The sequence below is a fragment of the Muntiacus reevesi genome, chromosome 2, assembly GCF_963930625.1.
Source record: "Muntiacus reevesi chromosome 2, mMunRee1.1, whole genome shotgun sequence".
In the NCBI taxonomy this organism is placed as follows: domain Eukaryota; kingdom Metazoa; phylum Chordata; class Mammalia; order Artiodactyla; family Cervidae; genus Muntiacus; species Muntiacus reevesi.
Genome location: NC_089250.1, coordinates 113,806,116 through 113,832,755, shown reverse-complemented (window position 1 = coordinate 113,832,755; position 26,640 = coordinate 113,806,116). Strand labels below are relative to the sequence as shown.

The 26,640-nt window shown below is 53.6% G+C and overlaps 1 protein-coding gene across 3 annotated transcripts in view; it reads right to left on the bottom strand.

The window, feature by feature from the left end:
- Positions 1 to 26,640, bottom strand: part of ZMIZ1 (zinc finger MIZ-type containing 1) — a 150,110-nt gene that overhangs the window by 78,318 nt on the left and 45,152 nt on the right. For all 3 annotated transcript variants that reach the window (XM_065922707.1, XM_065922709.1, XM_065922708.1), the window contains exon 4: positions 19,284 to 19,389. In XM_065922707.1, coding sequence (XP_065778779.1) covers positions 19,284 to 19,389 — 106 coding nt within the window. The remainder of the gene's footprint in view (positions 1 to 19,283; positions 19,390 to 26,640) is intronic.

The window sequence follows — 26,640 nt, the reverse complement described above, 5'->3', positions numbered from 1 at the left end:
TCTCATTTTAGAATTAAATGAATTCAAAGTTAAGACTTTCCCCACCCTGAAAAGCACTATGCATCATCTTCAGAAGCAATAACTCACGAGGCAATGATAAAACAACTGTGCGTGCGTGCTCAGTCGTGTCTGACTCTTTTGCGACACCACAGATTGCAGCCCGCCGGGCATCTCTGTCCATGGGATTCACCAGGCAAGAATACCGGAGTGGGTTGTCATTTCCTCCTCCAAAGGATCTTTCTGACCCAGGGATCCAACTGGTCTCTCCTGCATTGGCAGGCGATTCTTTTACCACTGAGCCACCATGTCACCAAATGAGCTTCCCAGGGCCAACCTGTAGGCAGCCAGGGCAGGGATATCTGAAAAGTCCCCACCCATCCCTTTCTTTCTGCATATATCACAATTTCACCTCAGTAGTCTCTTGACTGGGAGAACAGCCTCCAGCCTGTTTTTCCTGCCCCTGGTCTAGGTCCCTCTTCTACCCTGGGCTTTCTCAAAAGCAAATGTGATCACATCACTTTCTGTCTAAAACGTTCCCTGGCTCCCCAGTGCTGTCAGGATCAAGTTCAAATTCAAGTTCCTTAGACTGGCACTCAAGGCCCTTATGCATGGTCTCTGAGAGCACCCGTGTGCTAGCCTCAACCAGGGTTGCTCCTGTCTGGATGCCTCAAAGACATTTACAAACCCTGGTTCACCCAACTTTACTGAGGTGTGTTCCCCCTCTGAATTCATACGCCAATCAAAGTGTTGAATAGTGGCTGGGTACCAGTATGTAACTGGGAGGAGAAATTGCCATAAATCCAAGGGTGGCAGGGAATCTGAATCTTGAGGTGGGGGGTGGTTTGTCCAGGGGGAGAGGAGCCAGGACCCCTGTGATGAATTTGAGGTATGGGACAAGCCATGGGCCCTCAGCTTGGGTTGGGGCTGTCGAGGAGGAAAACAATCAGCCCTGAGGTTTGGGCTAAGCAGCTGTGCCTCTTCCCTGCCTCAGTTTCCCCATCGGGGGTGCAGGCAGTGGTTCGAGACACATAGTAGGAAAGCACAACTCTGGGAGCAGGACTCCTGCTGTTCCCTCCCCCACCCCAGCAAAGGGAGCTCAAGCCCCCCTTGGGCCTCAGACAGACCTGGGAGTGTGGTGTGTAATTGAATTTGGCCTAATTACCTAATTGTGCGGAGGAACAACCAGTACCGACAGAAGCCTCAAGTGTTGGGTGTGATTGGAAGCCAGGAGCCAAGAGGCAGCCTCCAGGTTCCCTAGGCATTTAGGGGAGCAGTGCCAGCACCCGCACCGTCATCGCCTTTAAGCTCTCAGTTGCCTGGAACCCTGGGAAGCAGGGGGCAATGGTTCTCATTCTACGGGTGAGGAAACTGAGGCTCAGAGAGAAGCATCTTGCACAAAGTCAGAAGAAGCAGAGAGAACAGTTGAAGCCACATTCCTTCTGCACCTGGGGCCTTTGCACATGCTGTTTCCTCTACCTGAAATGCCTTTCTCTGTCCTTCTCTTTGGGCAGACTTTCTCCAGGGAGCCTTTCTGTGAGGATCATTTCCTTGAGAGAGCTTTCTCTAACCTCCTCATCATGGGAGGGCGTTTATCCCAAGTTTGTCCTATCAAGCCCTGAGCTCCTAGAAGGTAAGGATTGCACTGGGCTTGCTCATGCTATCCAGGCATTCAGCATAGGTCTGGGACACAGGGGTGCTCAACACCTGTTTGCTGAATGAATGACCTCTAAATTATGGGTTTTTTTCTAGATACAGTCTATTGGTTTCCTGCCATCACTGGCCTGGGACTTGCTTGGGGGTGGAGGGCCTCATCTGCAAGGAGTATTGCACCTGGGGCTATGACCAGGGTCCCGTAGAATCACAGGGAAGGACAGAGGAGCCACTCCGTGGGGCCCTGAGCTGGGAGCTTCAGATATGACATCCCACCACTGGGAGATGGGAGGTGAAGGGACTGGTCCAGGGTTGCCCAGTCTGCAAGCAGTTAGAACGGGGAGCTAGGATTGCCTGAGTCTAGGACCTGGTCTTACCACCCCTCACCACGCTCTTATCAAATGACAGGCTGAATGAACAAGGCTCACTGACAGAGGGACATGTAATTTAATCCAAAGAAAATCATGTGAAGAGTGGAATTTCAGGTCTTGTGAAACAAGGCAGGAGAGAGATTATTAGATCCCTCCACAAAGGCAGCTGCCCAGTGAGCTAATTCACGTGCAGCCCTACTCCCCCAGATGCATCCAGGCTTCCATGTGTCCAGGCTCGGCATTGTCAAGCCTCCCTCCTTTTTCTATAAGGCGCTCTGACCTGGTAGCCCAGTGTGCAGGAGCGGGACTGCCTGGGTCTAATTCTAGCCCTGCCACTTGCTAATTGTGTGGCCTTGAGCAGGTAATTAACCTGAGTCTCGGTTTCTTCTCAATATTTTTATAAAGATGAAAGGAGAGGAAGTCTGTGCAGTATTTTGCCTAGCGTCTGGAGCATGGTAAGAACTCAATAAAACTTCACTTCTTAATTGATTCATAGTAGTAGTAAAACAATGGTAGTTTTAGAAGCAATAGGCTAGTGTGAGTAATAGCAATGGCAGTAAGAGTAGCTGTCCTGGGAGTAACAGTGCAACTACTAGTAAAGGGAAGGATATCAGTGGTAAGTTCTGTATCAGGCTGGGGCTTCCCCAGTGGCTTATTGGTAAAGAATCCGCCTGACAATGCAGGAGATGTAGGTTCAATTCCTATGTTGGGAAGGTCTGTTGGAGAAGGGAATGGCAACCCACTCCAGTATTCTTCCCTGGGAAATCCCATGGACAGAGGAGCATGGTGGGCTACAGTCCATGGGCTTGCAAAAGAGTCAGACCGACTAAAGAACAACAACTGTATCAGGCGGGTGGTACCCCTGGAACAATACTACAGATACTTACTATTTACTTACTTACTTACTATTTATCCTTATTATACACACACTACTCCAAAAGGACACAGTCCTCCTGCTTCCCCTTTCCTCTCCAGGACACAGTATCTTCCCTCCCTGACCCAGCTGTCTTCCTCTCACGGCTGATTTTTGGGGAGAGGGTACTCTCCACCCACCTGTTTTACCTCAGTTACTGGGCTATGGCAAAGGGATACTGAGTCCTCACTATGCCCAAGGCACAGCTTCCGCCACATCATCTATCTAATTCTCAACAATCCAGACACCACAGACAACTGGGAGGGAGATATGGCTATCATCACCTGTTTCCTGATACTACTCCTAAGGCTCAGAGAGGTTATGTCAGTTACCTGAAGTCACACAGCTTGAAAGCAGGGAACAGGATACAAACCCAGGGTGGCCTGCCTCCATGGCTGGACATGCCACATGGGTGATTTCTACCCTTCAGAGGTCCTGTTGCCCCACTCCACCCCATCCAGGTGCTCCTCACTGTTGGCCCTCCCCTGCTGACATGGTATGAGGTCTCTTTCTGTAGTCAATGATGATGACACAGTGCCACAGACTCCACAGACAGACCCTTCCTCCTAGCAGTCATGAATCCATGTGTCCCCACTTGGTCCAGAATGATTTAAGTTCCAAGCCTCCACTGGCCACCTGAGAGCCAGCCCTCTGGCACAGCTAGACTGGCCAGCGCTGGGTCTTAAATAGGAGATGCTTGACAACGTTAAAGCCTCAGGAGATTTGTCATGGAACTGGAAGCCCTGGCAGTTGTGGGTATGCGTTTCTCCTGGCCTCAGGTGGCCCTCTGCGCCTTGGCTGCCCACTGGTGGTGCTGGGCTCTCTGATCCCCCAGAGTCACCCTGTATTTCCTGATGCCATCGCTCTTGCTATCACCTCCTGCCTCTGCGGACATGTGGCTCTTCCAAGCTGAGGAAGCCCCTTCTGCACAAAGAGGAGGCCTGGGACCTGAACTCTTAAGTCTAGCCTTGGCGCTTGGGAGGGAACAGACCCCATGGAAGGGGCCACCTCCCCGCTCTCTGTCCTCTCCCTCTAGAGGGGCGGTGCCCTTCTCCTCTGTTGTTTTTCTCCCCTCACAGTTCTCTCTCCATTCGGGGTGAGAGGAAAGAAACAGATGCAGAAGCCCTGTCCCAGGGGGTAGGCTAGCCTCTCCCCAGAGATGCTGAGGCGCGGCTCACACACGGGGCGGGCGCCTCGCCGCTCTTGCCAGCACTCCGCTTCCCCATGGAGCTCGATGGCAACCAATTTCCCGCCGTCTGTGCCTGGGGAGGGCGAGCTCCCGTTTTCTCTCTTCCCGGCCCCGTCTGCACAGACGCGGGCCCTTCACACACACGCGGGACCCTTGCCTCCCGGCCTCCCGGCAGACGCTTAATTGGGCGGCAGTGATTCTAAACATCTGGGCGGCACATCTGAGAGTGGGCTCGGGACCACACGGAGCCTGGAGGAAATGGGAAAACATGCAATTATGTCACTTCCTCGGCTGAGGGTACTCAGGAGGGGGACAGCGCCAGACAGCAGCAGGCATTTATTTCTGGGGGTGCGGCCCAGGGCTGGGCGGGGGTGGACTGGGCGGTGCCCCCGAGGACAGTGAACCTGAGGACCGAGCAAGAGGCTGCAGGTGACACCTCGGCAGAGCTGAGCTGCAGCCAGCAGTACCAGTGGTGCGTGGAGCTGTGGTCCCAAGGGGAAAGGAAAGACAAAGGAAATGAAGGCGAGAGGAAAGGAGAGGGGACGACCGCGAGGGAGAGAAGAAAAGAGAGGGAGGGAAGGGGAAGGGAGAGAGGGAGGGGGCGTGAAGTGGGGGGGGGGGGGGGGGCGGGAACATGGGTAGAGGGAGAGATCAGAAGAGAAAGAGCCAGAAGGACAGAGATGGAAGATTATTTTTTTGTGTTCAGCACAGAGAGAGAGGTTGCATGCTTCCAGGTGACGGAGCTGCTCCTGACCGCCCACCAGGAGAGCAGGGGTCCCCCTGCCGCTGCCCTAAGAGGATGCATGGTGGATGCAGACCCGGTTCTGATCTCAGCTCGCCTACTCCCCAGCTGTGGGAACCTAGGCGTGGACTTCACTTTTCTGAGCCTCAGTGTTCCCCATCTGGAAAAGGGGACAGAGCTCTCCCTCATGGGCTGTTGGAAAAGTCAAGGCTCTCACTTGTGTGAAGTGATGGCAGAGCCCGGGGTGTCCCTGAACTGTTCCTGGTTTTCCTAGAAGCTCTGGGTTGGGAGAGCTTACTGCTGGAAGTGGCCGGCCCCAGGGGGTTCTGCACACCACCCCACCTCCCCTTCAGCTTCTCCCTTGGCTGATGTGCGTCTGTTGACATTGTGTTTTCCTTAAGCTGTTTCCTGGTCTGTGAGCTTCTCACAGATATAGACAATCTCTAAGGTTACCTGAGTGCCAATCATGAAGTCTGCATATAATAGTTGCCCATGCACGTCTGTGGAAGGGGTGAATTAGTTTATCCTTTGCACCCAAGTTTCTGCTGTTATTATAATTATGTGCCTGTTTCAAAGGCAGGCTCCTAATTTTTCCCGCTAGTAATTCCTGTTTCCTGCCAGAGACAATAGTGGCTTTTCATCCCAAACAGGTGAGACTAGGTCTTTTGGAATTCCCTACAGGAGTCCAGCCCCAGGCAGCGTTTTCCACCTGGCCAGCCTCAACAAGCCAGAAAATGTGCGGAGGAATATAATGAAGCATCTGTTAATAGCTCTTCAAGGAAAGTCATTGGCTAGAGTTTCCAAGCTCTGGAGTCTTTTTCTCTGTGGACCAGGAATAGCAAGGGCAGGCAATGACTGAGGCAGCGATGATTCCTTCCAGCCACCTGCCTGGCCACCACCCTGTCCCCAGTGAGAGGAATTACCGCCTTGCAGAGCTTCCACAGCAAAGCACAAACACCTGGTTGTCTGGGCAGCACCTCGCCAGGGTGACGTGATCCAGATGGTCCCTTGAGAGGCAGCTGGGTTGCCAAGGAAACAGAATTGCTGCCGCTCCAGCCAGGAGACCCGGATTCTAGATCTCTTGGACCCCAAGCTTAGAAAAGTGAAGTGATTTGCATAAACTCACATAGCAAGTAGGTTTTAGAGACTGTACTGTAAGGCAGGACTTAATAATCAAAACGGTTATGTACGAAGCCCTTCTGAGATGCCAGCTTGAGTTAAGTACCTTGTACTTATTGCTTTGTGAGAGGCTGGGAGTTATAGCTGGGGTCACATGTGGCATGGAAGTGATGGAGCTGAGCTGAGCCCAGGTCAGCCTGATCCTTAAACCTGAGCTTGGACCGCTGTCCCACACTGCCCCGCCTGTGGTTTCTAGATCTTTTTCTCTGCTTGTCCTGAGACCAGTGCTGTTCCAGCGGCTGGCTGGACCTGACTCAAGGGCCACTGAAAGTGTGGAGGCCAGGCTGGGAACCTGCAGGCTAAGACTACAGCTTCCAGGGCCTGTTTCCTCCTAAGCCCTGGCTCTGCTGTGCGTGTGACTTGGGTAGCTTATGAGGGGTAAGAGGATGGGGGTCTGTTGACTAGGGTCTTTCTGTCTGCCCCTGCTTGCCAGATGGCCCCTGGGGACAGACCAAGCATTACACTCACAATGAGCCTGATCCATGAGAGAGAAGGTACAATAACCATGGAGGAACAGAAGAAGGAGTGAGGCTTGGAGTTGGGGCAGGTTGGTCTACATCATCACCCTGATTCTCTTGCTTTTTTTCATCTTTTCTTTAGTCCAAATATCTATCCGGTGAGCGCCATCTGTCCATTCATTCCTCGCCTTGTTACACTAAAGGATTTGGGCAAGTGAATAAATTTCTTTGTTCATCTGTTTTCCGATCTATAAAATGAGTTGGTTCATCATGAGAATCAGTGTTGATGTTTATAAAATACCCAGCAAAGAGCCTGGCACGAAATAAGAGCTCTATAAGTGATAGTAGTAGTAGTGAAAATGTTAGTCGTTCAGTCATGTCTGACTCTTTGCAACTCCATGGACTATAGCCCTTCAGGCTCCTCTGTCCATGGAATTCTCCAGGCAAGAATACTGGAGTGAGTAGCCAGCCATTCCCTTCTCCAGGGGATCTTCCTGACCCAGGGATCGAACCTAGATCTCCTGTATTGCAGGTGGGTTCTTTACCATCTGAGCCACTAGGGAAACGGTACTTTATTTTTTAATTTGAAACTTATTTTTTCTGGGGCCATGCCGCACAGCATATAGGATCTTAGTTCCCTGACCAAGGATTGAACCCTTATTCCCTGCAGTGGAAATCCCAAGTCCTAACTATTGGGCCATTAAATGGTCCTTTAAATGTCACTTTCTCTCTTGAAAGAATTTTGAGAAAGGTTGCTGGGAGATTTGGAGAGACAGAGGCCCTCAAACCTCCCAGGCCAAGGCTGCTGGTCCTATCTAGGCCACCTCAGGCAGTTCTCTACTCTCCACTCAGCAGGCTGTCTGCCTCCCTGACTGGGGCCCAGCCTCCTCTTCTGGGGAAAAAGAAGATGATGTCTTAACCCCATGTGATCCTCTGTTGTCTTGGAGACAGCTGTAGGCTTCTGGTCCTGGAGACTCAGGAAGGGGCCATTTCCTGAACTGAGTTAATAGGATCCCATTCACCTACCTGGGTTTCCCTGGTGGCTCAGTGGTAAAGAATCTGCCTTCAGTGGAGGAGATGCGGGTCAAGAAGATCCCTTGGAGAAGGAAATGGCAACCCACTCCAGAGTGCTTGCCTGGGAAATCTCATGAGACAGAGGAGCCTGGCAGGGTACAGGCTATAGGGTCGCAAAAGAGTCGGAAATGACTTAGTGACTAAACAACACCATCTATCTACCAACTTGGAGGTGGGTGCGGTTGGCATTGACTTTGGCCCTATCTAAGTAGAGGTTCCATATTTTCCAGACCTGAAACTACAACACAGGGTCAGGCACAGGGTTTTAGGCTACCTCCAGGTATGTGAGGCATCCTAAGAAAGTCTGAATGCCAGTGCGTTGGAATAAGATTGCTAACATGTATATAGCACTTGGAACTTTCCCGATGGCTGAGTGGTAAAGAATACCTGCAATGCAGGAGACGTGGGTTCGATCCCTGGGCTGGGAAAGTCCCCTGGAGAAGGAAATGGCAACCCGCTCCAATATTCTTGCCTGAAAAATCCCATGGACAGAAACCTGGCAGGCTACAGTCCATGGGGTTGCAAAGAGTCAGACCTGACTGAGCACACACACTTAGTATATGCCAGGCCTCATTCTCAGCACTATATACATATATATATATACTATACACGAACTCTCTTACTACATATGATGTAGGCATTATTAGTATCCCCTTTCATCGAATGAGGCAAGCTTGGCACAGAGAGGTTAAGTGACTTTTTCAAGGTCACACAGTGGCGAGTGGAGATCCGGGTGGTTTTCAAAACCAGACATGCTATAGCAGAGTCCATGCTTTTAACTACTATTCCATTCATGAAAGAGCTGAATAGTTTCTGGAGATGAAAACATTTGAAATTGGGGCCAACCAGGAAACCGTGATAATAAACACTTGACACGTACTGAATGTTTACTGTATGCCAGGCTCTCTGCTCCTCACCATCCACGAGACCGTGAGTACTGAATGAGCTCAAAGATGCGAAGGTGTTTAACCCACCAACAAGGACAAATCATTGTCAAATACTTAATATTTCCACCTGCACATAGTTCAGGTGATCTTGACAAACTCTCCTGAGTCATTACCCTGTCTTTCCCAGCATTTCATTTCACCCTGCACATAGAGAGGAGACAGCAGCTGATGACTTCAGGGCTAGGTATTCTTGTTTGAGTTACAATTCTGACCTTAGTCAAATTGCTCAATCTTCCTAAACCCCAGTTTCCTCATCTATAAAATGGGGGCAGAGATGGGTCTAGGATCATTGTGGATGTTGTATTCAGTGCCTGGTGCTGGGAAAACACTGAGAAGATACTTGCTATTATCGTGATTGAAAGGGGCTATAAATCAGATTCTTTTCCTAAGCCAGCTGCCTTGCCCTGGACTCTGTAAGTCTAAATAGGCAAGGCTGATGATACCTGCACTGCTGTTAATTCCTGTCCGTCTGTCTAACTCAGAAGGTATTTACAAGGCCGTGGCTTGCAATGCATGCCTTAAAAGTTCCATAACTACCTCGCCCACTTTCTGCCAAGTCCCTGCTCCATTTCACTCTCACACCCTTGAATCCCCTGAAATCCTTCCTCTGGGGGTGAGAAAGCTAAGCTCCATCTTAAAACCAAAGCTCTGGCTTCCTTAATCCTCTTACCTGCCTCTTTCCTCTGCAGAATTAATTGCTGCCCACGGCTTTATTAACTTCTAGGCCAGCCATGGCATCTTCAGGGCACCCTGGGGTGGGATGGTGGAGACTGTTTTGGCAGGACCTCTGTCCCAGATACACCTTTGGTCTGGAAGGTGGTGATACCTTGATGCCTGAAGGGTGATAACCCTGTGGTTCTGCATCTCCCCAGAGACCATGTGCCTCCTCGGGGACACCAGCAGAGAAGCAGAGATAGTCACAGCTCTGGCTCCACTTTTGCCCCCTCTGAGACCACCTCCCTACCCCTCAGAGCCTCAGTCTCCTCCTCTTTAAATGGGAATAAGCCTGCCTTGGGCTTCCCTGGTGGCTCAGACGGTTAAGAATCTGCGCCTGCAATGCGGGAGACCTGGGTTTGAGCCCTGGGTCAGGGAGATCCCCTGGAGAAGGAAATGGCAATCCACTCCAGTATTCTTGCCTGGAGAATCCCATGGACAGAGGAGCCTGGCAGGCTACAGACCATGGGGTCGCAAAGAGTTGGATGTGACTGAGTGACGAACACTTTCACTTTTCACTTTCGAGCCTGTCTCGGGGACCTCACGGGGCTGGACAAGGAAGGCCGTGTAAAGGACTGTGTCTGTGTGTAGGATAACTGTCACTTCTCACCCACAGAAAGGGAGCATTGATTTCAAATCCGAGAGCAGGGACTGTGTGTGGTGCATTTATATGTGTGTGTAGCCCCCGTGCTTGGCACGGAGTGGGCCTGGCACAGGACGGCTTATCGTTCCTTGCCCTGAACATTTCTGTTGAGTATTTTTGGAGAGGCATTCCCATACCCTTGACCTCATCACTGTTCCTGTAGCCATGAAGGTAGAGACATGGTCTGGATGCACGAGACTGTGGAAGAAATGGATGCGGAAGGTGGGGGAGCATAGCCTGCCCAGGGAGGCGGAGGTGGTAGGTGGCTCCCAGATCCCCACGGCCTTGTCCAGGGGCTGTCTTCTTTGTCTGGAGCACCCTGAAGTGTGGACTGGGGAGGCAGTCCCCGAGATGGCTTAAGGTGATCGAGGGACCGGCTGAAAAAACCACTGCTACAGCAGCTCTCTTCCCGTGCTGGAGATGTTGCTAGCTCAGGGAGGAAAGCATTAGTTTCCTGAATCCCAGGCTCTGGTTTTAACTGGCAGAGAGCTGGCCCAGACTCTACCATGGGGCAGGAACCTGGAGCTACACCTGGACGCAGGGTCCACTGTCTACTGTCTTTACTTGGACAGTTAGCGTCTAACTATGGCCAGGGAGGCTGGTTTGCCAGATAAGGTGGCAATAGAGAGAAGAAAGTTTTCTTTTCGAATTCCCATCTTGAAGTCAAAATAAGTAAGTAACCACCTGAAGCATACAGAGTATGAGTGGGACTGGAAAATGGCAGGGTGAGGTAAGGATGAGATGCAGGTGATGGAAGCGGGGCCCGTGACTCATTGCTGGCATTGTGGATGCCTCACCATGCACCCTCGGGTGACCATGGGCACTGTGGCTGTGCTGGGCATCTCTGCCAAGTCATGTATTGGAGGGTACATCCACCTGCCCCGACCCCAAGGAGACCCTAGCCAGTAACAGATGCCAGATGGTGGATAAAAACCTCCTTGTCCAGGCCTCTTAGGCTGACTGAGGGATGCGTTCTACTCCGTCTCCAGGAGCTCCCCACACCAGGCATGGCACTTTACATCACACTTTTTCAACCACAGCGTTCCCTTCCCCATCTCATTTCTCTGCTTCTCTACTGGCGTTTTCTGGGCTCTTCCTAAACAAATCACTTGCACTGGAAACTTCATGGTGGGGTCTGCACCTGGGGGAACCTAGACTCAGACACACATCATGCGACTGAGGTGCCTCCAGCAGTCTTTCCTTCCCCCATCACGTCACAGACCCCCATCCCCATCACGTGGTCCAATCCTGAGCATGCTGTCCCAGCTGGGGTTCTGGACGGGAGTGGTGAGGATCCAGGTGAGAACAGTAGTCCCCTCTTGAGAGGGTTCTGCATGATCTGTTGGGGTCCCAGCCCCTAGGCAGGCCTGCTGTGAGCTGATGCCCTCATCCCCTCACTCTCTCTCCTTCTGGACAGGCCTGGAAAGCAGATCTCCAGCAGCTGTATCCTAACACACCCTGGCTTTGTGGGGAGCCAGCGATGAGCTAATCCTGAGAAGAGAGGGAGGCAGGAAGAGTAGCCTCCCCTACAAGCAGGGGCCTGCCCCCGGGGCCCTCGGGGAACCAGAGAGGGCCATGATGGGGAAACTGCTGAGCCAGCCTAGAGTCCAGGGTGCTCTCCCCTTCCCCTACCCCTGCCAACTCCAGCCAAACTCCAGAGAAACCCACAATCACCCTGGCGGCTTCTGCTAACGACAGAATCCATGCTCCCTGCAGAAAAGATGGGAAACAAAGTTGACGGCCTCCCCCCATCCAGATAGATTCCTGATTTCTAGGTTGACACTTTGGTATATTCCCTTTTTCTGTTTCCTGCGCCTAACCAAATGTATATTTTGTTTCTGTACCTAGCTGAGGTCTTACTGAGCATGACATTTTGTTACCTTCGAAAAAAATTAATATTATGTCATAAGCATTTCCGTACGTACAGTAATCATTCTTAAGGGACCTCACTTTTCAAGGCTGCAGAGTGGCCACTGAAATCCTCAGTTCCCTTTTCCCCAGGCCTTGAAGCTATTTCAAAATCTGCCCTCTGTCATTCTTCTGTGGCACTGCCCCCCTCCTCCTTCACTCCGGTCACCCCAGGGACCATCACACACCCCTCCCCCAATTCCTCAGCCTGGGAACGCTGCGTCCACAAACCCTCGGTCACGTGGGCTCCTCCCCACTGTTCTTTTTCCCCAAGAGCAGAGTGAGGCCACCGGATCCCAGGCCTCAGCCCTCAGGGAGCCGGGGAAGGGGAGGGAGCCCAGGGCCACCAGCCCAGGACGACCTATCCCCCCTGCTCATTCAAGGTTACTCAGAAGGGGCACACCTCCCCTGGAGGTGTTACCTTCCCCTGGAGGGTTACTCAGAAGGGGGACACTGCTCCATCTGGAGGTCCTGCTTCCAGCCCTGGAGTTCAGATAACTGCTCTGTCTCTTCCCTGTTAGAGCCTCAGTTTCCTCCTCTACGAAATGGGTGTGCTGATAAGAGGCCCCCGCGGCCTCTCCCACAGCAGTGACCTGACGGAAGACGAGTGATAAACAGGTTCTGTCCTTTAAACAGAGTTGACTGCAAGTCGGTTCCCAGGGGCCGGGTGATGAAATCCAGAGCCCTTTACTGAGCAGGACCTGACCTGGAGTGCAGAGGCGGCTGAGCAGGAGGAAGGAAGCCAAGTCCCTCCCCCACAGCCCAGCTCTGCTGAGCTCAGATGTGGGGGTGGGGGCTGGTGTCCAGGAGGAAGTCTGTCCCTGGCCTTGACGAGGCGCCCAGGCGGGCAGCCTGGCATTTCAAGGGCAAGGACCCGCCTGCCCGCTGTCTCTGGGGGCAGCCAGCAAGCGTTAACAAATCCCCTGCAATTTGCACCCACCAATCCCGCCTGCTTGCTGGGCGGCTGTGAGCCGTTTTTCACGCAGAGCTGCGCACAGCTTTGTCTTAGACAGATCTGGCAGGGTGTCCCTGAATGGGGCCATTTGTCCTCTCTGGTGCTGGTGACGGGAAGGCGGCTGCGTGCTCCGGGGTGGGCAGAGGCAGAGCGGGTGGAGAGAGGCCACGGGGGAGGCGTGAAGGTACAGATAGGAGCTGGGATGCCAAGAGAGGCCAGGAATGTGACCACTGCTTGGGGATCTGAGAGTTCCACCCCCCCACCCCCATCCCATTCAGTCAGGTGGGAGCAAGAAGGAATGTCTTCAACGACAGAGGAAAATGGTTTACGACCAGTTTTTTGCTTAAAGAATCCTGGGTGGAAGTGGTGAAATGACCTGGCTGGCCTCTGAAACCTGTGTCCCATCCCAGCTGTCCAACGGGGGTGGGACACTTGCCATTGGCCCCCTCCAGGGCTGGGGTCTGTCTCTGAGCTGCGGAACCCCTGGGAATGAGGGTTTCCAGGAGGCCCAAGCTTCTCCTGAGCCTCTCCTGAGTGGATCACAGGCCACAGACCGGGAGGGGCAGGGCTGGAGCCCCATCGCATTCCTGATTCTTCCCCTCCCAGGCTGGCCGGGGGGCCCAGGGCCGGCCTCAGCCCCCTCCCGCAGTCTGCTGTCCGTCCCTCTGGGGGCTGTCAGGGCACTGGAGAAACCAGATCAGGCAGATGTTTGTCGACACAGAGCAAGTGATCCACTTTGCTTGGGTTACCTCTCCTGGGCCCGGGGCTCAGGCTGCAGTGCTGGGATGTGAGGGTGTGTGTAGGACAGAGGTAAGAAACACACAGGTCCACAGGGCCCAGCAGGTTTCCAAATTCAGGAAATGCTTGGGGTGTGAGACATGGAGGAAGCTCAGCACCTTTTCTAGGGGTTAGCCCCCACCCAGTCCGTGGCAGGTTGGAAGCCAAGGTTCCCATTCAAAGGAAGCCAGGCATTTGACTGGACAGTACAGTCTCACAAAGAGTGAATGCTGGCAACTAATATGCATTTTTAAAAACCTCCATACCAGCCGTCTGCAGGTCACATCCAGCCCACAGCCGGGTGATTGACAACTCCCTCTGCTTGTCCCTTAGAAGTCTGGCCTCCTCTTCCTGGGAGGTTTCGGGGGCTGCCTTCTCCAGCCCTGACCTCTCTCCTGAGTTCTCTGGCCCCTGCTCCAAATACCTGTTGGCCACCTCTCCCAGGATGTCCCCGGGATACCCCGGCACCCCCAGACCTGCTGCTCTCTCCACATCTTCCACTCTGCCAGCAGCCTCATGCCTCTCACCTCTCAGGCAGGAGCCCAGGGAGGCAGGAGGGGTATGAGGATGGGCAGTGGGCATCCAAGGCTTTTGTCTGGGCTCCGTCCCGCCTTGCTGTGACCTGGGGCACATCCCTCTTTCTCTAGGCCTTGGGCTCCCCACCCCGTGGGTTCTGACATTCCCTATTCTATTATTTTAACACGCCACTGGGCTGCTCAAAGGGGTCAGCTCAGGGGACTGAGTCATTCAAGGACAATGGCAGAGGCACATGGAGGGCTCTTGGGAGCCTTGGACATGGCGACTGCCTGGAGCTCGGTGCCCACATAGCCAGCAGGCGTGGGCCTCCTGGAGCCAGGGAGGTTGCCATTTCAGCACTGCCTGCCAAACTGCTGAGAGCTGGCATGCAGAGACCTGGGGAGCAGGGTGGGCCTGCTGTGGTCAGGGAGGGGTAGCCAGGGGAGGTGCAAGGCAGGTGACCTTCTGGATTGAGGCAGAGGGGGGCCCTTGGCCCCCAGGGACCTTCCCAAGTAGGAGGACGCGGCCGCGTGTGCGCGTGTGCGAGTGCACAGGCTAAAGGCTGCACCAGAACAAAGAGCTGGGGGCTGGGCATCGGAGGGGCCCACGTGGAGACGCCTGACTTGGCGGTTTGCTGCAGTGTCTGCTCTGCGCTCACGCTCCGTCTCTGTCTCTCTCTCTCTCTCTCTCTCACACACACACACACACACACACACACACAGACATGCACACACTACACAGCACTGCCCCCAGGCCTGAGCTCGTGCTCCAGAGCCCACACACCCAGCGCACCGCCATCTCTCCTGACAAAGCACCGCTCTGCTCCTCGCCGCATGAGCTCATCCCACCGGCCCTCTGGCCCCAGCTTGGCCTCCTGACAAGAGAGACAGACAGGGAGAGGGAGCGGGAGAGGGGTGGGGGAGGCAGGGGGGGACACGCACACACAGACACACACACACGTTCACCACCACACACACGTGCGCACACAGGCACACACGCTCACCACCACACATACACGCGTGCACACACACATTCACCACTACCACACACACGTGCACACACACATTCACCACTACCACACACACACGTGCACACACACATTCACCACTAGCACACACATATGTGCATGCACACATTCACCACTAGCACACACATATGTGCACGCACACACATCACAACATGGAGAAAGTCAGAGGCAGTAAGAAATGGAAGGAAAGACAGGGACGCACACACAGCATCAGAGACCCTCAGAGAGGAAGGAGAGGGAGACACTGGGAGTGAGTGAGGCAGAGCGGGAACCCAGATGGAGACAGGAAGACGGGCAGGCAGAGAGGCTGCAGCAGCTCCAGGGACAGAGCATGTTCTAGAGCTGCAGAGGGCTGACTGGAAGAGGCCCAGTTGTAGCCAGTGTGTTCACTGCACACACAACCCCGACACGCCGAGGACCTTCCCAGCTGTACCCAGAGTGGGGGTTAGGCAGGTCATGCACCCACCCACAGAGCCCCAGGGACAGACAGCAGTGGGAAGAAGCTTTGCTGGGGTGGAAGGGGCCTTAGAGAGGTCGGGAACCATGCAGGGGAAAGACAGCAGAGAAGGATGGCCGGAAGTAACGCTGCCCCAGCACCCACTATGCACCAGATATTGGCTGCATCCCTTGCTCCCATGACTGGGGAAGCTCAGTTAGTCCTCTGGGCAGCCTGTGGGATGGGCATGTAATCCCTCCTTACAGATGGGGCCACAGCTCCAGGAGGTGGGCAACGTGGTAAAGATGGGGACCAGTGCTGGAGCTGCTTCTGAAATTTGGGGTCGCTACCCTGTTCTCCACGGTCTCCACCCCTCTCCTGGTCTGGCCTGTCCCCTGCAGACCCTTTATCCCACCAAAGAAACCAGCAGCTGAAGCTTTCCCCATCAGACTGGCACCCTGCCCTCCCAGAAGATGGGCCAAGCAGGGGCATGGCTGGGACCCTGAGAGCTGCGAGGCCCATACTTCTCGAGGGGCTGCTGGCGGCCTGTGAGAGGTGGTTAGCCATGGCTCTCGGTGCTGACCAGGGTTTGACTCTTGGTAAGTGAATTTATGTGACAGCTAAGGCACAGGTCCTGCTGGGCCTCGGTGTTCTCAGCTATGGAATGGGTATACTGAGAACTCACCTTAGGGGCCCAGAGCCTGTCATGTGACTAGATCGACATATTTATGGGAAAGGGCTTTATAGACTGTACACCTTGGGGTTACAGATGGGGAAGGAACAAAGCCCTTGTCTCAGGAGCAGAAGGGATGTTGGAAATACCACTGAGAGACAGGCAGGGCCACGCTAGAGAGACTTGAGGGAAGCAAAGGGCTATCCCAAATGGAGGACAGAGGCCTCCTAAATTTATGTCCCCAACCAGCTTCAGAGTCAGCTGCGATGCAGGGGGCAGAGCTTTAGGCCTGAATTAGGAGGCCACAACTTCAAATCCCAGCCCTATAACTTATGAGCTGTGTAACAGCAGGCAAGACCTCTCTGAGCTTCAGATTCCTCCTCTGTAAATGTAGACAATACCCAGTATCTCATAGAGGTGGGCACTGAGGCAAAATAAGAGAGAGCCCCCAGAATGTACTAGCAGGGTGCTGAGAGACCCTTGAGGGAGGGGCAACATGGTGGCCTAGGGAGCAGCTGGACTTTCTGGAGCAGCCCATCCTCCTATTTTTCTTCCCAAATCCTGTCTCTGTTTTGCTTTTGCATATCCCCTGGAGTCATCCCTTTGTCTCCACTCTGCTCCACAGGAAGTGGAACCTTCCTGGCCCAGCCACCATCATCCGCACCCTGACATCCCAGCAATCTGCCATCTGGCTCCTTCCATCCACACCGGCCTCCCCTGTGCAATCTGTTCTTTGAAAAGCTGGAGCCATCCTTGCAAAATGAAAATGTAGCCATGTTCCCTTTAGTCTTAAGACAACCCTCAAGACAGGCCCTGTGTGTTTATCTGCCTCTACTTCTGCCTCTGGGCTGTGGAACCACTGGCCTTCTTTCAGTTCTGCCAAAAAGCCAAGCTGGCTTCTACCTCAGGGCCTTTGCATAAGCCTGGTTGCTCCCTTTGCCTGGATAGCTCTTCTTCCTTTTCTTACCTGCTCAACTTTGACTTGACTCTCAGGTCCCGGGAAGACTTCCTTACTTCCAAATTGTCTCATAGCATCCCGGAGACTGTTCCTTCAGGGCACTTATCACAGTTTGAATTTACATGCGTGCGCACACATACAGAGCTGTGATTTTTTTGCATGTCTTTTTTTTTTCTTCTTTTAATTGAAGTTTGGGGCTTCCCTGGTAGCTTAGTTGGTAAAGAGCGGGTCGGGAAGATCCCCTTGAGAGCGGATAGGCTACCCACTCCAGTATTCTTGGGCTCCCCGGGTGGCTCAGACAGTAAAGAATCCTCCTGCAATGCGGGAGACCTGGGTTCGATCCCTGGGTCGGGGAGATCCTCTGGAGGAGGGCATGGTGACCCACTCCAGGATTCTTGCCTGGAAACTCCCCATGGATAGAGGAGCCTGGTGGGCTACAGTCCATGGGGTCTCAAAGAGTCGGACATGACTGAGCGACTCAGCAGAGCACATAGCTGATTTACAATGCGGTGTTAGTTTCTAGTGTACAACAAACAGCTGTGATTATTTGATCCCATGGTTTTCTCTCCCTCTAGACCAGGCATCAGGAAACCCTCCTGTCACTTACTCTTATAAATAAGATTTTCTTGGAACTAGCCACACTTATTTGTTTACATATTGTCTACAGTTGTTTTTGTGCTCTGCCTGCAAGGCCTAAACTATTTACGATTTGGTCCTTTACAGAGAAAGTTTGCTGATCTCTGCTCTGGACAGTATGTTTCCCTAGCAGAGACCACATCTGTTTTATTCCTCAGCACAACCCAGCCCCAGTCAGGCGCCTGCAAAGAGTCGGTGCTCAAGAGCAATACGGATGTATATGCATCTTGGATAAGTAGCAATTTTTCCCTTGTCAAAATTGTATTGACTTAAGTTATTATTAAAACTGCAGATTTCATCAGGAACAGACGTCACTTACGAGATTCCAAGACTGTTGTCTGGCAAGCAGTTCAATACACTAGTGACATTCCCAACACAGGCCGGCGCGTCAGGGATCGCAGAGCAGCTATTGGCTAATGAGAGCTTCACCCCCTCTTATAAGTGACCCGCCATCCACGTGCATGGACCATCATAAACATAACAGAGTAAAGCACAAACCCTTGTTCAAGAGATTGTGGGCTGTGCAGACTGATGAAAACCTATTATGAGATGTTCTTTAAACACTTGCATTATGCTGTTTCTACAAATACTCCAAAGAACGGACGGACGAATTCAGAGAAAACGTCTGTTTTATTGTTATACAGAGGAAATAACTGACTTTTGTTCTTTTTCAGTGAATTGTTCAGACTCGATAAAGAGTGTTAACCACATCTAGACACTGCTCGGCACTGACCCCAGCATGGTAGCTCTCATTGTCACTCCTGCCTTTCCGAGGAGATAAACTGAGGCTCAGAGGTCACATACTGAGCAAGTGACAAGGCTGGGTGGTCCAGGTCTGTTCGAATAAAAACTTACACAGCATCCCCTGCTTTTAAGCAAGGTGATGAAGATGGAGGGTCAGGTAAAGCTTCACCCTTGGTGTGCTTAAAGCCCTTGCAGAGAGAATGCTGTGGCCTCTGTTTACTAAGGGGTCAGAGGTCCCATGTGATGATGGAGTTGCAGTGGAGAATACTACACAGAGCAAACTTTTAGGACTCTGAAAGTACCGATTCATTTTTATTAAAAAAAAGAATTTTGAATGAATACAGCAGAGCCTCAGGGTCAAGGGTGCTGACTCTGGAGTATAGGCCTGGATTTAAATCTCAGCTCTGCCACTTCCTAGCTGTGTGACCTGGGACATCTCTCCAGCTTCTCTGAGCCTCAGTTACCTGGGCTGTAAAAGGGGGATGACGACAGGACTAACACCAAGGGGTCACTGTGGTGCTGGAATAAGATGATGAGCATCTCCCTTTAGCCCCCTGCAGGGGGGTGTGGTGCGCCCTGGACCCCTTGCTGGCCCTGAGACGAGGGAGAGGTCCTACCTGTGGGCCAGCAGGTGAGCTGCTGCCCCTTGGAGGCTCACACCACACCTGAACGAACCGAGGCACCAGAAGACAGGGGTGGTGATAGCCTGGGGTTCGAGCCCACTGCCCAGCCTGCCCCCCGATGAGACCGTGGAGGCCCCAGCCGTCACCTACCAGCAGACTTGGGAGTGAACTTGTCTCGGTTCGCGGCGCACACAGCCAGCAGTCGGTAGCCGAGGTCCAGGTCGAATCCTTGCTGAGCCGCCACCCGGCTGACCACCTGCCAGCAAGATGGGGGAGAAGTGGGGTGACTCACTGTCCACGCCAGGCCTCTGAACCCAGAGTCACGGATGCGCCCATTTCATAGGCGAGGCGGGAAGACTAAGGCAGGTCCTCAACACGCGGCAGAACTGGGACTCCAAGTGTCTCGTCAGTCACTCAGCAAACACTGATAAGCACCTCTCCCATGCCAGGTCCTGGGATTCTGGGCTTTGCCCTCAAGGGTGGGCCTGACCCCAAAGCCCAGGACCTGCTCTTTCAAGGGCCCAAATTTGGCCTCATTCTAGAAGTTGGCAGGTGATGCTGTACCACCATGTTTAGCATGGCCCAAGGCCAGAGTCTCTCCTCCCTTCAAACTCCATCGCCCCAAATCTCCAACCCCTAGGAAGTCTCCTATGCCCATCACCTTGCCCCCACCCCTCACTGAGCCCTAGCACCCACTACCACAGGATACTGGCTACTCTCACTTCTCCAAGAACAGTCCCCACCCAGCAGCATCATCCTCTCCTGAGTCAGCCTACATCTGGAGAGAAGCACGGAAGTAGGACTCACCACCTCCCTGGAGCTCCAACTTGGAAATGCCCAAATGGACTACTAAGAACTCCCCAGAATGCACGCCTGGTGATCGCCAGCTCCGTGCCAAGCGCCCTGCAGCGTCTCAGACCCTAGTCCCCAAACTGCAGGGCCATCACACTCAGCCTGGGGTCTGTCGCCAGCGCCAAGCAGTGGCCCCCTGCCATGGGAGACGCCTGTAAAAGCAGGGTCTGTGCATTTGGACCGGAGGTCCCACCTGTCTCCCCATGAACCTCGGAAGCATGTGCTGGGATGGGGAGAGGCAAGGGGCTGGGAGGGCTGTCAGTCCCGGGGGGTCCGTGCAGTGAGGGACAGGGTGCGCGGGATGGCTCACGGATGGCTCCGCAGGCTCACACCCGCCCACTCCCAGGTGTCCCACCAGCCAGATCAACTCCCTCCTGCCCGCCTTCCTCATTAACAGCCGCCAAATTAGGTTTCCTTATTAAGAAAGAAGGACCTTGGAAAATGGAGTCGTTTAAGGAAGCAGCTGGGGCGGCTATGGCTGACTGGGAAAGGAGGGCTCCCAGATGGGGGGCTCACTCTGTCGAGAAAGGGAAGGCTCCATCACTGAGCCCCTAGAGACCACTTGCTCCAGAGGTGTTCCGAGGCCCCCAGACGGTCTAGGCTGCCATGGGGTTTGGCCCAGCCCCTGAAGCCATTATAAGAGTACCCCATTATAGGCTTTAAGGGCTTCCCTGGTAGCTCAGCTGGTAAAGAACCCACCTGCAATGCAGATCCTGGTTCGATTCCTGGGTCAGGAAGTCCCCTGGAGATGGGATAGGCTACCCACTCCAGCATTCTTGGGCTTCCCTTGTGGCTCAGACAGTTAAGAATCTGTCTATGATATGGGAGATCTGAGTTTGATCCCTGGGTTAGGAAGGTCCCCTGGAGAAGGGGATGACTACTCACTCCAGTGTTCTTGCCTGGAGAATTCCATGGACAGAGGAGCCTGGTGGGCTACAGTCCATGGGGTCACAAAGAGTCAGACACGACTGAGCGACTTTCACTTCATATCATAGGCTTTCTATTTTAGGGGTTCATCACAAGAACTTTAGAGCTACAAAGGATGGGAAAACCACTTGTCTTGGCCAACCCTCTCATTTAGAAACTATGGACACTTGAGGCCCAGAGAGAGAGAGTGTCCGTGGTGCACCAGGAAGGAGCCAGTGGATCCCTCCTTCCAGGACCAGCATGATCTCCTGACCCTGCCTCCCCGCCTCCATCTCCAGGGAGCTCTCTGAGCAGGGAGGAAAAAGGACTTTCTCAGGTTAGAATGTTTGCTCAGCTTCTCTGCTGCACACAGAAGCCCCTGGCGCAGTAATCTTCTGTCTCCCCAGGCCTCTTTCCCATGGGATCTATCTGCCCCTGCACTGCAGTTCTTATGCAACTCCCACCCGGCTCCCCACCCCCATCTGCCACACACGCACCACGTTCCAGAGTCTCTGAGCCACCTCAGGGCCAGATATTCCTCACTGTTAGCCTCACTGTACAGGCAGAAAAAAATAGGGCCCCTAATCGTTTTTTTTGAAATATATATATATATATATATATATATATATATATATTATATGGACCATCCTGTAACCCCTGAACTGGAAGGTGAAGTCTTTTTTAAAAAATAATCAATTAATAAAATAAATTTTGGTTGTGCCGGGTCTCCGATGCTACGCGGGCTTTCTCTAGTTGTGGTGGGGGCGGGGCTCCCCTCTGGTTGTGGTGCGTGGGCTTCTAATTGCGGTGGTTTCTCCTGTTGCAGAGCACGGGCTCAAGGCGCATGGGGTTCAGTAACTGCAGCACGGGGGTCCAGTAGTTGTGGTGCCCTGGCTTAGTTGCCCCATGGCATGTGGGATCCTCCTGGACCAGGGAACGAACCTGTGTCCTCTGCAATTGGCAGACAGATTCTTAACCACTGGATCACAGGGAAGTCCCTGGAAGGTGACATCTTAACCACTGGACTGCCAGGGAAGGCCCCAAGACGGCTAATTCTCTCTGGCCTGTTGAGTATTCCAGTTCCGGAGACAGACACAGTAGAGCAGGGAGAAGGGTCACTTCAGCTCAGATGTTGACTACAGAGCCCTCATTGGTAGGACAGCCTTGGGGTGGATGCGAGTGAGCACAGGCAGTTTGTTTGGACTAGTGCATCGGTAAGGCTGCTGCTTGTGGGCTATGCTGACACCCTGGTGCAATGAGAATGCTGGCTTCCGTGAAAGAGGGCTAAGTAAGTGCTTTGTAAGCAGTGAGGTGCCAAATTCTCACAATAGTTCTGTGAGAATTGGGGTGGTATGACCCATCTCTGTTTTACAGATGAGGTGTCTGAGGGTGAGAGAGCTAGGATGCTATGCCAGGCAGTCAGGCTGCAAAGCCTGGGCCCTTTCCACAAGAGGACTTCTTTTTCAACCTGCAAAGGGTTAAGGCCATCACTCCCCATCTGCACGGAGAACCCTCAGGCTCTGGGTTGAGGGCAGAAAGGCAAAGGTCCCTCTGTTGGGCCAACACTTGCTGATCCTGTTGCTCTGGTTCCAAAAAAAGAAAGAAACTAGCTAGATTGAGCAAGAGCGGCCTGGTATTGGTTCTAAGGGCTCTCCTGCAGGCCTGGAAGGGTCGGTCACTAAGTCCCCCAAGCCCAGTATTCAGAAGGGTTATTGGGTCCAACAATTTCCTTTTATCAAGACACAGAGAGGTCAGGGCCTGGCTGAAGGTCACACAGCACAAGTGTGGCTGAGCAGGCTAAGCTGGACCCTGCGCTCCTGGAGTACTTTGTGCAGTCCCTGTCTTCCCCTGGCCCAGCCTAAGGACCCCCTGGAAAGTCCCGTGAGGAGGGCCTGATTGACAGTGGTAGGGAGAGTGGCCCAGCTGAGTAGTCTCCTGTCGTGTTCCAGAGATGCCTGCTCCCACCCCACGGGTGTGAAGACCCCTCAGTGGAGAGCCTGTGGCGAGCGGCCGCAGCACTGCTGCCCTCTGCTGGCTGCCTGGGCCCGGTCAGCTTGGCCCAGCCTACGGGGTGCTTCTAAGGCTGACTGGCGTGACCTGGCAGTCTGAGACCTAGGCCCTGGGGTGCTACAGGTCAGACAGCCCAGTCCCTCAGGCCACAGAGGAGGAAAACTGAAGCCCAGAGGTGAGAGAACAGGCATGTTCAAGGTCATATGGCAGTTATGTTAGTCCCATAAAGGCAGTGCGTTGCCTTTGAAAGCAGCAAGTCTCCTGGCTATAAAACAGGACAGATTGTCTAGGAGATGCTAAAGAAGGGGTTTCTGCTCCCAACTGGTGCCTGGATTCTGTCATCATCCTATTAGGCAGTCACAGGAACTGGCCTGTGCTCCGATCCTGCTCCATCCTATACTGAGCAACCGAAGGCATGTGACTTAACCTCTCTGGGCCTCAGTTTCCTCATCTGTGGAATGGGTACAAAACCTCCTTTTTGCAAGGATGATAGCCAGGACCAGGCACATGGCTCAATGAATGCTGTCTGTGAACGTTTATCCATGACTTCAGCAGTGAACACTGAGGCTGTGGGGAATCCCTCCCTGGAGGGGTGGAGAGGGCCCTGCTGCTGTGTTGACTGGTTTTCGGTTTCTCTTTCCCACCTCCTCTCATACCTATCGCCCTTCTCCTGTGTCCTGGCTGCCTCGGACTTCTGTCTGTTCCTCAAGCAGATCAAGCATGTTTCCCCTCAGAGGAGGAAGGAGGAGCAGGTCCAGAGACGCCTGACTTTGAGAGGGACCCCCAGAGAGGACAATCAGCCCTGCTGCTAAGGGGAGGGCCTGGGAAGAAGCTGGTCCAGAAGAGGAAGTGGTACCTGGGCTGACACCCCTTGGGAGAGGCTGCAGGTCTGCATCCTGGGGTCAGAGGGCATGAAAGCGAGGGTGGGGTAGGGGACTGCCAGCAGCCCAAGGTTCTTCAACCCAGGGTCCGGCCCTGGGATGGCAAACATGTGTCCACTTATTGTCTGAGGCTAAGTGGTTTTTAATTTATACGCTTCAAGTAAGCCAAATCCAGAGGAATTTGTTTCTAGAGGTCACTGAGAGGGTGAGGGCAACCTGGAAGGCTCAGGTATCCCTCGGGATGGGAAGCAGTGCGAGTGTCTGTGTGTATGTGGCGGGGGCGGGGGACCCTGCCTAGACCCCCTGGGATCTCTCACCTGTTCCATCCCATCCCTCTCCCAGGGCACAGCTGGGTTGAGGACCCCTAGGGGGATAGAAGGCCTGGTGGCAGGGCCCTGGGGCTCTTGCAGGGGCAGCGGTACCACCCTGGGACTGTAGCAAGCTGCTCCCCCGCACTCTGTTGCCATGTTTGTAAAACAGGTGATAAACCCTTCCCTGCCCCCTTGCAGGGTCTTCACAAGGATGCAAGCAGATAGTAACAGGGAGACACGTGGGCACCACACCCCTGCCCCCTGCCAACCTTCCCTGCTGTTGGTTTTATGGTGCTCCAAGCCACAATCACACTCAGGTCTCCACAGCTGTGGCCAGTGGTCTGAGTCCCCTTTCTGGCTAAGTGGCAGGTTGGGAATGGTTTAGGGTTCAGAGCTAGACATTCAACCCAGTGTGTGCCTTAAGCTGGGGGGTACTGGGCTTTTGTCTACACAGTTTCCTGTGCCTAGGAAGCATGGCCTTGTCCCCCCTTCAATCAGATCCTACAGTTTTCCCTGGGCTTCCTTCTCCATGAAGACCTCCATAATCCCTCCATCCTACCCTCCAGGGATGCTCCCTTTCAGAGCTCTTGTCCTCACATAAATCATATCCCATCACTCACCTTCTGAAGGCCCTGCAAGGGCTCCCCACTGTCCTTCCAGTCACATCCAAACCCTTCTCGGCTTGCAGCCTTTAGGGTCAGCTGGTTTCTGCTCCCCTCTTTGATCTCCTCTTGTACCCTTCTCCCATGCCCGTGATCCTGTCACCTGAGACTGTCACCCAGCCTCAGGGCCTTCGCACTCCCATTCCCTCTGCTTGGACAACCCTTCCCTCTCCTCTTCCCTGGCAGACTCCTTTTTGCTCCTCAGGTCTCATCTCAAGACACTTATCCTGATCACCACCCTGCTCCCTCTTGCAGGGTGCTGGGGTGCGTCCTTAACTTCCTCCTTCATGGGCCTTAGCATCAGCCTCTCCCACAGAAAGGTAAGCGGCTTGCAAGAGGCCCACACTGCTCACTGCACGCCCCCCCAGGGCTGAGTGTGGACCTACCAACAGCAAGGACTTGGTGAATATTTGCTGAATGAATAGATAAATGACAGGGCCATGGTAGGGTAGTCATCTCATGCCCACCTATCCAGCCACCTGCAGGGCCATCATTGGATTCAGCCTTAGGTTCCTACATTCTCGGCAGGGTCAAGCTCGGGGCAGGGAGCAGGTGGGGCCTGGCAGCCCTACCTCCTCCGTTCCTCATGACTACCAGCAGCTGGGACAGGAGTAACATCTGGCCCTGCCCTTGGGGCTTAGCCTGAACCAGGATCCCCACAAAGAGGATTAAGTGAGCTGGGTGAGGGAGGGGCAACCCAGGGGCTGGAGGATGAGGAGGGCTGGGAAGTGCAGGTGGTTGCCTGGTTTGGCCCAGTGGCCCCGAGGGGGCCAGATGGGGTCAGCTTCAGACACATGGAGAACCCTTGGGAAGGTCTCGGTTGCATCCCTCCTTGGCATCCCTAAATGCCAGGAATATCCCCTCTAGAGGTGGACGGGTGCTGACCTGAATCCCAGGTCCATGTCTGACTGGCTGTGTGAACTTGGGAAGGCAGTCCCCACTTCTCAGCTTCCTTCTGTATACAGTGAGGATGAAGGCAGGACCAGTCTGCTCTGAGGAGTCAATGAGAAGGCACACCCAGTGGGCCAAGCTGAGTGTCAGGCACGGAGGAGGTGCTCTGCAGTGATGGCCTTTCGCCTCGCTCCTGTCTGGAGGTTTTTTCAGAAAACATGGTGGCCTTGGATTGTACCCACTGTTCCTGCCTGATGAGGCATACATCTTGGCCCTTCCTCCCCAAGCCTTGGGGTAGCTGGGCTCCCTGGCAATTTGTTTACCCACATTCCCTTCAAAGCTGACTGCACCATCTGAGCAGCTGTCCCCACTGGCCGCAGAGGTGCCCTCACATTTATGGATACAAGCCACGTGGCTGGGGACGATCATAAGCTTTGAGCTCCTTCCACGTGGCTGTCAGCCAGCAGGCTCCTCTGCTTGGCAAATCAAACCGCTAGCTCTGGGCCTGGCCTCTGCCCAGCTTGGATCTTAGATCCTTACCAGGATGAGTTAATTTCAGTTTCCTGGATTCTATCGCACATCTGGGCGCTGGCATGTTCTGTTCCATGTGCTTAGGACATTCTTGCTATCCTCAGTTGCTTCTGCAGATGTATCAGACTCCTACACACGTATTAGTGGCTCCCTTCCTCAGTTTCTGCAACCTGCCCCACCACCAAGGTGGGTAACACTTCCTTTCTCCGTGTTCCCTCCACCTTATCATGATTTCCTCAGCCGCCTCTTCCAACAGCTATCTCACCCACTGAAGAGGGAATCAGGCTTGGCAAAGTCTTTCCCATCTTCAGTTTCCCAGGATTTAGCAGAGGGGATTGTGCATGATAAATGAGAGATCAATCAGTGTTTATTTGGATAGATGGATGGATGTAACAGGAGCTCAATAAATGCTCATATGAATAGATGGATGGATGACTGTAAAAAGAGCTCAACAGATGTTTAC